Genomic DNA, 12,119 nt, shown 5'->3' with positions numbered 1-12,119 from the left:
CCCTGGACCTCTGGGTTTCTCCCCTATTTTTGAATTACAATATTGGCACCTATCCGTGAGACTGTACTGCCCCCAGATGATCTTTGCTCTGCTGTGTTTATGATCTGATTTTAGACAAGCTGGGGTAACAAGTAATAGGAGGAAAGGAGACGGAGGGTGAGGGTAGGAGTAATAAAAATGCACTGATCCATTGTTGGCTGTGCGCACAGCTGGAGGGCCCTGGATCATCTGACCATTTAAAGAAGATTTTTTTTAAATTGCTATTAAATCACAAATTCATGAACCCCTTTTACAGTTACCCATTTCCCAAGGAGGCAGGGCCCCCTGGCTGCTATTCCTTTCTCTCTGGGGCTGGTGGTGAAAGGGGATGTCTTAAGCCACCCTGAGGGGAGGGTCCCCTGCTGCCACACCTGGGACGCAGGGGAGAGGAGAGCCCCATGCTGCTGCCCCTGTCTCTCTAGGAAGGGGTGGGTCTCTTTGCCAAGGCTACTTCAAGTGCGTGTGTGGGAGGAGGGCAGAGCAATGGGGGCCCTGTGTCATGGTGTGCCTATGGCCCCTGGTTGCCTTAATCTGGGCACCATTACTGAAGCTACCAGCAGATATCTGAGGAGAGTGGACAAAAAATGTTGCCTCTAATAGTGGCTGCCTTCCTGGCTCCCAATACCTGAGAAAGGAGTTGGGGGGAACTGCTGTACTAATGTATTCTCTACCCACTACTTGGGAGATGGGTTTTTTTTTATGGGAGCCTTATACTCTCCTCTCACAACTAAGGCTGAGCCCTCCTAGGCAGGGCTGTCTTTGTCTTTTCCCTTGGGTAGCAAGAAGGGAAAGGTGAGAGACGCTGTGTGGGTTTGTCTCTTCACCTTTTCTTCCTTTAGGCACTAAGAGGACTAGCATCTTGGGTGGAGGGCATGGGTAGGTCCAGAGGCTCCATTTCACTCCCTCTTGTTGGGACACTGGTTGGAAATATACCACCTCAATGAGGAACCTAAAAAGAGGGTCTCTGAATATTGTTTCCAGTTGCAAACGTTACACGCAGGTTGAGAGACCCAAACCTTTCATCTGTACCCACAAAATTCGGCATGGGGGGGAAGGGTGTTTCAGATTAAAGGTCTGAGTTTGACCCCTCTGTAAGTGAAGGTGATATTTGTTCACTAAAACATGCACTTACATTTTAACACCCCACATCTACAGGATGGATGTGTGTCAAGGTTCCTTCCCCACTCTGAACTCTAGGGTACAGATGTGGGGACCTGCATGAAAACCTCCTAAGCTTACTTTTACTAGCTTAGGTTAAAACTTCCCCAAGGTACAAATTAATTTTACCCTTTGCCCTTGGAATTTCCACTGCCACCACCAAACTCTAACTGGGTTTACTGGGAAACCTAGTTTGGACACATCTTTCCCCCCAAAATCCTCCCAACCCTTGCACCCCACTTCCTGGGGAAGGTTTGGTAAAAGTCCTCACCAATTTGCATAGGTGACCACAGACCCAAACCCTTGGATCTTAAAACAATGAAAAAGCATTCAGTTTTCTTACAAGAAGACTTTTAATAGAAGTAAAGGAATCACCTCCGTAAAATCAGGATGGTAGATACCTTACAGAGTAATTAGATTCAAAACATAGAGAATTCCTCTAGGCAAAACCTTAAGTTACAAAAAAGACAGGGATAGTCATTCTATTCAGCACAGTTCTTTTCTCAGCCATTTAAAGAAATCATAATCTAACACATACCTAGCTAGATTACTTACTAAAAGTTCTAAGACTCCATTCCTGTTCTGTCCCTGGCAAAAGCAGCATATATACAGACACAGACCCTTTGTTTCTCTCCCTCCTCCCAGCTTTTGAAAGTATCTTGTCTCCTCATTGGTCATTTTGGTCAGGTGCCAGCGAGGTTACCTTTAGCTTCTTAACCCTTTACAGGTGAGAGGATTTTTCCTCTGGCCAGGAGGGATTTTAAAGGGGTTTACCCTTTCCTTTATATTTATGACAATGTGTTTGTGAAGGTTCCTGTCAGATTCCGGTAGTGTCTTCATTTATTATACGAATCTGAACTTCCAAGTGCAAAGAGCAAACCTCATGGCCTGGATAGATTTAATAGCTCCCTTAAAACAGGACAACTCCAACCAAACTATTGTGTATGTTTATAGTGTGCTTGGTTGTGTGTGTAATGTTGAATATAAAATATGAGTGGATACAACACGATTGCACACACAGAGACACAGGTATTTGCCTGTACGCGGCAGAGTATAAAACGTGTAGCTATAATATATATTATATACATATGTGTATAATGTGTGTGTTTATAATTATATATGAAGAGGGGGATGCGTGGGTTGAAGAAACCACATTCTGCCTGCTTATTACCAAGCGATAAACAACAGCCTGAATCCCAGCAGTCTAGCGAGCCTGGGACATTTTAAAGTGAATTCTTATCCTCTCGAGTTGGAGATCTCCAATTAGCCTCAGACTAAAGCGCACAGCGTGTGTGTGAAACAGGCAGTTGCTGGCACGCAGTCTTTCCCAAGGTTGTGCTTCCTTTCCTTTTTCCTGAGATTTGGCTCAGGGGGAAGGGGTCGAAGTCACATGGACACAGAGCTTTTGATTAATGTCCAAGCTGCCCGAGCTGCTGCTGCTGAAGCCTTCCCACCTCGCAGTCAGAGCGCTGGGAGAGCAGGCAGCCGGTGACCATCATTTCCTACAGGCTGTGCCCCCTTCCTTACTGGAAGAGAACACACGCATTTTTATTGCTTTGCTCCTCTGGCCCTCAAGCCACTTCTTGAGCAGTGGAAGAGTGAGCGAGTCTGGTTAACAGCCTGCAAGCCACGGAAGACCAGCCCCGCGCTATGTAACTGAGTGGGGTCTTTTGTTGTCCCATCTGAACTTTGCTGGAGGAAACACTGAGGCAGCGTTTCCTATTGGTGGCTGCAAACAGCAGAGGAGCTGGGAGAAGCAGGAGCTGGGAGCGAGGCTTCGCTTTGGGGAACAATGACAGAAGAAAGCAAAGGGGAAGGGAAAGGGGAAAGCGGGAAGGACCTGGAGAAACAGCTTCGCCTCAGGGTGTGCGTTTTGAACGAGCTTCTGAAGACTGAGCGGGACTATGTGGGCACTTTGGAGTTCCTGGTGTCGGTGAGTTAAGTTTCACGAAGCTGGGTTCATTGGTGGCTAATGGAACAAGTGATTTGTTGAACAGGAACAACACCCCCTTCCCGCCCTCACAGGTTTAAGGGGGGGGGGCAACACCAAGGAATTGGGGCTGTCGCGTGTGGGGGAGAGGGCGAGAGACCCAAACAAACAGGGTCGGAGGCAGAGCCGGGTGAAATAGTTTTCCCGAGTCAATCAGTTGATCGCAAGTAGCTGTTGTTTCTCTGTTGCTTTAAAGAGGCTGAAGCGAAGTGGCTTGTAAATGGCTGGCCCTAGGTGCGCTTTTTCAGGGAATTTACCACGAGACAAACAATTGATCTGGGACTGGCATCCAAGAATGGGGTGCAGTGAGATTCAGGTACACTTTGTTCAACGATCTTTTCAGTCTCCCTGCGTTGTTCAGACAGCAGCACAGTGCAGTCCTTTTATTTACAATAACCCTTGAAACATAGTATTCTGGTGGGGGGGGGGGTCACAGAAAGAGCAAAGGGGGGTTCTGATCTACAGCAGCTGTTGAGTATTAAAGCCACATGTGGCATTCACCCCTTCCTCTACCCCCATATTCTCCAATTTAAACCAGCCTTTGTAATGTAGTGGTTGGATGGAGAGTTGAAGGAACGGTTTCTTGTTTAAAAAGTGTATCTTAGAGTGTGTTGTAGCAGTAAGTTTTAGCTTCATTCTGTGTCTTAAAATCAGTGTTAACCACATGATTTATTGTTAGGTTCAAATCAGGTAGTTGCAGAAACTTTTGCTTTCTGCTGAAGTTATCCTCTGATAGAGCCAAAGAAAGCACTATTTCCACTATGGAATGATAAGACAAACATCATAACATTTCTTCCCTTTCCCATTTGCACCCAGCATCAACAGCATTACTTTAAGGCCTGGGATAAACAAATCTCAAGTCATCTGCTTGGTTTTTCAGAGGGTCTTCCATAATAGCCCTGGCATTCTTTTCTCTCCTCCCCCATCTCCTCTGAAGGGGCAATCTTTCAAACAGCAAACTTCCTGCTTTTTTTTTTTTTTTTTTTTTGGAGATCTCTGAACTTTCTGCTTATTATCATGGCAAAGGAAAGTCTCAACTTGGCTATGACAAGGAGAATAAAAGCACAGACAGTGGAGTGAAATAAGATCTACAGAGTAGCCTTTTTGTCCATTTGTTTATGTAAAACTATCAGTGGGCCAATGTCTTTTGCTTTTATATTTGAATATTAAAAAAAGAGAGAAAGCGGTAGTAAAACTGTACTAGACTATGCTTCCATTTAGGAACCATGCTGTGCTTATTGGCACAAATATTGATTTTGAAGTGACTTTGTCCAATGTTTGGTTTTCAGACCCATATTTGATCTAGCTCACAATAATTATAATGTTTACATTTTCATAAGTGACCAGTTATTTGGAATACTCAGTCTTTGGGTATCCAACTTGGGACTCCTTTATAGGGTTTTGGTTTTCAAAGCGTGGATTCGGTTCCTCCCCTGCCTGATGTGGAGCAAGGATTTGATGTTGGGTCTTCTCATTTCCAGGAGGGTGCCCTAACCACTGGACTATGGGGTATTCTGGGACCAGTTTATTACACTGAAGCAGTTCCAGAATGTATAAATTATTAAACACCCATTGGAGGAGGGGGACTGGAATCTGGGTCTCTATATACAGTGGAAGAGCTTCAAAAGAAGTGATTGAGAGACACCTTCCCCAAAATACCCCATAGCCTGGTGGTTAGAACACCCTCCTGAGAGGAGGCAGGTACAACTTCAAATTCCTGTTCCACATCAGGAAGAGGTGGGAATTGAACCCTGGCCAGTGTGTTAACCAATGGGCTAAAAGTTATAAAGGGGACAGTGGCGTCAATTCCTTCTGTTTTTTTTTGCAAGAAAGAGATTAGGTACCTAATTTCAGGAGAGGGTTCATGCGTGAGAATCCAATGAAGATAGGTGCCTCCCTCTGACCCAGACTTAGGTGCTTAACTCCCTTTGAGGGGTAGGGCTTAGGCCACACCCCACTCATATGTATTTCCTATTGGTTATCTTAGGCAGCTCTCTGCTCAGCATGCTGGCCTTTGTGGATCCCATTTTTCGGTGCCTCTCTAGGTATAGAGGTCTTAGGCATCTGACGTGGAGCTGTGGATTTCACTGGGTGGCACAGCACAAGAACGTTAGGCAATGGAAGGCCGAGCACTGTGACACTTAAGCCCCTTTGTGGATCTATCCCTCATGCTTTTAAAAATTTTACCGCTTGAAATTAATAGGATCAGAAAATATTTATCACATCTTGAGATCAGGGCCTTTTTTTATGAGGCCCACAGAATGCAATGTATTATGCTATGTTTGGAGAGGCAACTAGCTACAATTACAAACATTACAACACAAGAGACCCTGGTGTATATGGCAAGCTAGTTTGACTAGACAAGATGGTGCAGAAATTCAAGTTGTTAAAAATGGTCATATCTTCAGATATGTTAAATATAGGAAATAAATAAAACTAGCTTGGTAAATGAAAAAGGCCAAAATTAATAGGGAAAACTTGTGTGAAAAACCTCAATGAGGCTATTGTGACAAAGTGGGAACAAAGACATTTAAACCATGAGAAATTACTTGATGGTGTCATTTTTCTCATTTTGAACGTGAATGCAATGTTAATGAAAGTTTTGGGATTAACAACATTGAAGATTAGAGTCCTTTGTTTATCTGTAGAACTTGTTCAGGTCTGGGTGGTTTCCATGTACTATCCTGTCAATGGACTTCAATCAGGGACCCTAACTTAGGATAAGAGTAATTTGTTCTCCAGGCCCATTCAATCCTTGGAATTTTTGCTAAAACTGTCAAAAAGTTTATTCGTTGTGCAGATGTTTTTTATGTTATTTGCATGCCTTTTACGAACTACACTAAGGTTACTATCTCTTGTTATAGGCACTGTGGTGGTGCTCATCATTGTGGTATCTGATCACTATTTCACACAGGCTACTGTGTGAGATCAAATATGAAGTCCGTACTAACTTTCAGTCACTGTCGATCTGGGGTAGATTCTGAGAGGTAAAGGACTCCATACCCCATTTTACCAGCTGCCTGATAACATTTTTTTGTTAACATTCATCACATATGGTTCTGAACAAGTTCTGTTAGTCTAACAATGTCAATATAATTCCAATACTGAAAATGAAATGAAAATATTAGACGTCTATGTGGTCATGATGGTGATTTTTTTTACATTTTTGGCAAGCTGACCTATAAAATATTCTGGAAGGAATTTTCATGTGACCATTCTATGCCTTATAATCAAATGTGCACTGTTAAGGCGTGATAACACAAGATGATTTGAGCAGCAATGTGATTACAAGGGGGAATGACTGGAATTCCATGTTATTATAAACCATAGTTCCTGACTCAGGAGGAATTGGTAAAAGAAACGGACAATAGATAACATGAGGTGGAGTTTGTGTGAGAAAATAACATAAATCATAATAGATTTATCAGCCCTAAAGTAAAATTCCTTTTAATATTAAAATTGAAAACCTGAAAGATTGAAGATATTGACACAAATGCTTCTTCAAGACCTACTGAAGTAAATGGACTATGTACAATAAGTAGGGCCCTACCAAATTCACAGTCCATTTTGGTCAATTTTATGGTCATAGGATTTTAAAAATAGTCAATTTCACCATTTCAGATGTTTATATCTAAAATTTCATGGTGTTGCTACCTTGGGGGTCCCAGACCAAAAGGAGGTTGCAGAGGTTGCAAGGCTATTGTAGGGGGTTGCGAGATTGCCACCCTTACTTCTACACTGCTGCTGGCGGGACACTGCCTTCAAAGTTGGGCAGCCAGAGAGCAGCGGCTGCTGGCTGGGTGCCCATCTCTGAAGCCAGCATCACTGCCAGCAACAGCGCAGAAGTGAAGATTGCAGGGTATGGACAGTGGGTTACCATAATTCCTGGTTTTCATGGCAGCCTTCTGCCTGGGTCAGGGTTTGACAGCTGGGGTCCCAGCCTCCTGCTCGGGTTGGGGGCTGACAGCCACCCTCACTTCTGCGCTGCCTTCAGAGCTGGGCTCCCAGCCAGGAGCTGTGGAGCTTCCTGCAGCTGCGGAAGGTTCCTGGAGATGGGTCTGACCCGGCTCTGGGAGCAGCCGCCGCAGGGGAAGAGGAAGTCCCATCCCTCCCCAGCCCACGCTGGGACTAGCAGCTGGAGCCTGGCGCACGGTAGGAGCCCTTTGCTGGAGCACTCCCAGTCCTTCCCCTCCCCTACAGTAGCCAAATTTCACAGTCTGTGATGTGGTTTTCATGGCCATGAATTTGGTAGGGTCCTAACAATAAGGCACTGTAGTCTTAGAATGTATCTGAATTGTAAAATTCTGCTTGCCCACTCACTGAGAATATTTTGGTTAGATAAACAAAATTCCTTTCTCCCCCAGTCATTCCTCATCTGTTATCATTATCATGGTAAGGAAGGTCAAGAAGACTTTTTTGTCTGGGTGGGTAAATTTGTATCACAGTTTTTCCAGGCTGGTGTGTATTTTACGTGAAATACAGCAGAGGTATGTCAAGTTGGGTAAATACTTTCATTACTGAATTGGGCATTGCTGTCACATCTATATGTGATTTCTCCTACTAGCCTATTTTTGGTGTTTTTAGCCTACACACATCAGAGATAAATCTTTGAGAGGACCAGATTATATTAAAAGTATTCTTTCCTTTTTCTGAGTCTTCTGTGTGACAAACTGTAATAGCATGTCGTATACAAATTCAGTTGATACCTCACTAATAACTGGACATATGGTCCCATTTCAGAAAAGTACGTAAGCGCTTGCATAACTTTAAGCATACTAGTAGTCTCATTGCCATGAATAGGACTAGACATACACTTAAAGTTATGCATGTGCTTATGTATCTGACTGAAGCATAGCCTTTATTGTTAGAGTATTTCATTCTAGCATTTGGAGTTTGAATTGGATGCCAATATTTATTTGTTGTTATAGGAAAGTTAAATTATGGTAACTAAAGAACACTAATAAATACAGCTAACATTACTGCAAACAATAAATGTTATCTAAGGCACTAAAACATTTTTAAAGGACATCGTGTTTCTATAGCTAAAGAATACTTTGAATTACTTGATGTTTCTGAGTACTATGTCACCAGCCAATTGGCATTCAGAGTTCTCCAACACTTGGAAGTACAGCACTTTATTTTGCTAATCATGCCATTTCATACAGCTCAAAGAACATTAAAAAATCCTGATTTTTCCAATGAAAGGGAAGACTGTATTTAAAATCAATAAACTACACTTTTCCATAAACCCCTGCCCTTCTGGGTGTGGAGTGAAGGGAAGATTAGTCACTTAATTCTGGAGGAAAAAAAATAGGAATGATATTTAAGATAATGTCATGGTGCTTTTTAATTTTAACTTTTGTGGCTTCATCAGTGTTAACATCGGTCATGAGATGACATTTTAGAAAATACAATAGATACCCTTAATTGTCTTTGTTAATTTATATATGATACACTATGTAAAACTAAAATTGCATCTTTTGTTTTAAATATGGAACAGCAAGCTAACTAGATCTAAACTGAATAGTCTTTTTTGGAATGACTTTTCATGACTCATGTTCCCATGGGCCCCACACAGCTCCTTTTGGAGTCCAGCAGTGCTTCTCTGCACGTTGGCCAGAGGAACAAGTTGAAAAATGCCAGGTATTCTCTCCCCTGAGGTTTAAGGCTCTGGGTGAAATCCTGGCCCCATTGGTGTCAATGGCAAAACTCCCATTGACTTCAGTGGGGCAGGATTTCACCCTCTGTGTTTCGAGCCATTACCAGCAATGAGGAGCTTGGAGGCTGAAATTAGATACCAAATGGTAGTGCTACACAGTGCCATAAGCTTCCCGGGCCTCTCACACACGCGTTACTTCTGAAATACTCTTTTATAGTTGTAGTTTGGTACAAACTTCTTAGGAAAAATATTAATCAATTACAATTATACATACTATTATGAAGTCACTAATTATTATAGTATTTATATTTTATAAAAGGTTTTTGAATGAATGGAAGGGAAGGATTTTGGCTGGCTGCATTTTTTTGATAAGATTATGTGATTTCCTTTTCCTCTCCTCAGTTTAACATCCCCCTCTTACCCCTCACAAATTCTATGGCTGCTACATCATAAAAAGTCTAAAGGAAGTGCAAACACAATTACCATAGAAAGTCAGCATCTTTTTCCATTCACTTCCAATTTCTGCTGTTTTTTAACTTGTCTAGGCATTACAAAGTGAGGAAAAACCTGAATGTGTTACTCTATTCTTAGTCAGGCAAAATTAAATATCAGCAGCACCACCTGGGGCCTTTATCAAGGTAAACGATAAGCTGTATTAAAAATGGTTTATTTATTTCCCCATAAAGGAAAACAGTTGAGATATTTTACAAAGTTTATTGTCAAGAAAGGTGTTTCCTATCTCAACGAGTTAAGGACAAGGTTCACTCGAGGACTGACAATAATAAAAAGGCCAAAGCTTTTAAGGGGGCTGTCTATTAAGTAACTTATTTTGCTTTGAATACACTGGGTTATACTACGTTGTACTCAGTACAGATGTCTCATATTTTAATTGGGTTTTCTCCTTGGTCTGTCTTTGCTGTAAACTAATATAAATGCATCTTTGTTGTAATCTGTTTTTGAATGAGCAGGACTGTTGCCCTTGAAAAATTCAAGCCTATCTTCTCTTCTGGAAAATGTTAATATGGGGGAGGAAATAAACTGACTGAACTTCTGGCCTGATGGAGAAAGGGAAATTGGGTTTGAAAGGCTCAGCCTCACAGAATTTGACTTGGGTATAAGCTGAGCAGTGAAAAAGATACAGAGCAAGAGGACAGGAACGGTTAACTCTATGCAGTTGGCTTCTGGTGCCTTCTGCAATTACGGTGAAGTTTCTTGGTTCAGCTCTCTGAATTCTTACACTACACCTAACATCCTGGTTGTATCTGGGCATCTAGTTAGTTTGCCTGTGAAGATATTTAGGACTGTGTGCTAACTTTTTGTGTTTACGCCTATGCATTTTTCCCTATCTGACGTTCAAAATGGCTGGGCAGATTCATAGGCTCAGTGTTGAGCAAATATTCAAAAAATATTCAATATCCAGGACGAAACTCAAACATAAATATCGAGTAATTCTTTCCTCTGTGATACACTGGCTCAACAAGTGGAACAACAGGTAGTACCTCGTACTTCTATAACAGTTTCCTTTCAAAGATCTCTGAATGTTTTACAGTCATTAATAAATTAAGCCTCAGCAACCTTGCACATGGGGAGGTTTAGGTTCATGGTCAGAGAGATTGTGACTTTGGGTCCCAGAGGTAGCAGAGCCAAAAATAGAACCTAGATATCTTGGTTTCTAGCCCTATGCTTTAATTACAAGGCTATCTTTTTTTCTTATGTATATTTGATGCTAAAAGAATGTTTGCCTACTAAAAACATCTCTGAGAGATTGTGTAAGAACAATTTTTCAAAGCCAGTTTCATTCTGTAGAAATTGGATTGTACCACAATTCCTTGTAGGCTGTTTACAAGCCACGTTATCCATGATACATCATTGTAGGGGCAGAGCTAAGATTTTAGAGACTGCCACTGTTCCTGCAATGAAATAATTTGAGGTTGTGACTAAACTCCTGCCTCCACTTTGTGCTTTTGGCAGCCCGGCTTCAATGCATTTTGTATGCCCATTTGCTTTGAAGTAGCTCCTGCCTCCAGCTGTCATTGTCAGGTGTGTGGGTGAAGCTTGCTAGGAAACTAGCTCTGCAGGAGAATGGAGTAGAAGTACCATAGGATTTGTAGCAGTTCAGAGCAGAGGTGCAAGAATACTGCTGGAAGGTAAAAGTCAGTTAGCCTTGAAGAGAGCAGATGTGGAAATAGCAGAGAGAACAGGGGTTTTACTCTATACTTGTTTTTTTGAGGTACGAGAGTAGCTGGTGGAATGTCTTTCTGAAAATGGCCCATGATAAACCACCTGTTCTCTGCTCTTTCCATGGAGGCACTTATTAAAATTTTAAAGTTGGCTTTGAGCAGAAGTACTCCCGTGATCTATTAGGTTTCCTCTGGATAGATTTTTCCTACATTTTAACTTTTGAAATGAGTATTTTGCAATGCTCGTACTTGACGTTTACATGCTTCATATGTTTAAATGAAATTTTGCCTTGTAATAATAGCTGAAGAACAAGGCCAACACCACTTGCTCAACTAATTTATGTTAAATGCACTTTATATTTTATTCCTCCTAAAGATATTGATGGTATTGGACTGTTCAGACAGAATCATAATCAAACATAAATCAGTAAACAAGAATTTATATTTGTATTTCCCATTTTTTATCAGAAATAATCTTTGCGTTTTAAATATGGAAGTTGTACGTCTGAAACAAGAAGCAAAGTACACTGTATATAACTTCTCTGGATAAAAATACCAGATAAGGAATTAATGTGCTTAGGAAGTGCTAAACATCTAAACGTACAGTAACTACTGAATGATTCATTGGTTTGTATTCTTGTCCAATAAATAATCTAAATTTGACCTTATATTATTGTAATGAGCATAATGAGACTCAGAAAAATGGAATGTGAAAAATATTTTTTCTCACTTTGAACATTTTTAGGATTTTCTCCGTTTCTTTTGTAAACCCAGGAAGCCATGTTTTACCTCTTAATTTAGTCCCCACTGTGACCTTCTCATAAACTAGGTACTAAAAATGCAAAGCTATTTCATTAAAATTAAATATTGTAATATGAAGCTGCTGATTTTTTGGACCCCATACAGTTGAGTAACAACACTGGAATATTGCTTCACTATATTATTTGGTCTATTTAAGATTTACCTTATCTAAGTAATGTAAACATACTGCTGATCAAAAGGCTAGAAGAAGTGGCACAGCTCACATGCTTTATGACACTATTCGAGGGATCTGTAATTTCTGAGCATTGTAAAAAGGGGCAGCTATAAGGAT

The 12,119-nt window shown here is 41.3% G+C and overlaps 1 protein-coding gene across 1 annotated transcript in view; it reads left to right on the top strand.

Annotated features, from left to right (window-relative positions):
- Positions 1 to 2,283: 2,283 nt before the first annotated feature.
- PREX2 (phosphatidylinositol-3,4,5-trisphosphate dependent Rac exchange factor 2) overlaps positions 2,284 to 12,119 on the top strand; it is a 289,194-nt gene continuing 279,358 nt past the window's right edge. Inside the window, exon 1 of the mRNA XM_037892468.2 lies at positions 2,284 to 3,130. Within this exon, the coding sequence (XP_037748396.1) occupies positions 2,990 to 3,130 (141 nt within the window). The 5' untranslated portion in view covers positions 2,284 to 2,989. The remainder of the gene's footprint in view (positions 3,131 to 12,119) is intronic.

This window comes from Chelonia mydas, chromosome 2 (assembly GCF_015237465.2).
Source record: "Chelonia mydas isolate rCheMyd1 chromosome 2, rCheMyd1.pri.v2, whole genome shotgun sequence".
Taxonomy (NCBI): Eukaryota; Metazoa; Chordata; order Testudines; family Cheloniidae; genus Chelonia; species Chelonia mydas.
This window is presented reverse-complemented; position numbering and strand designations above follow the sequence as displayed.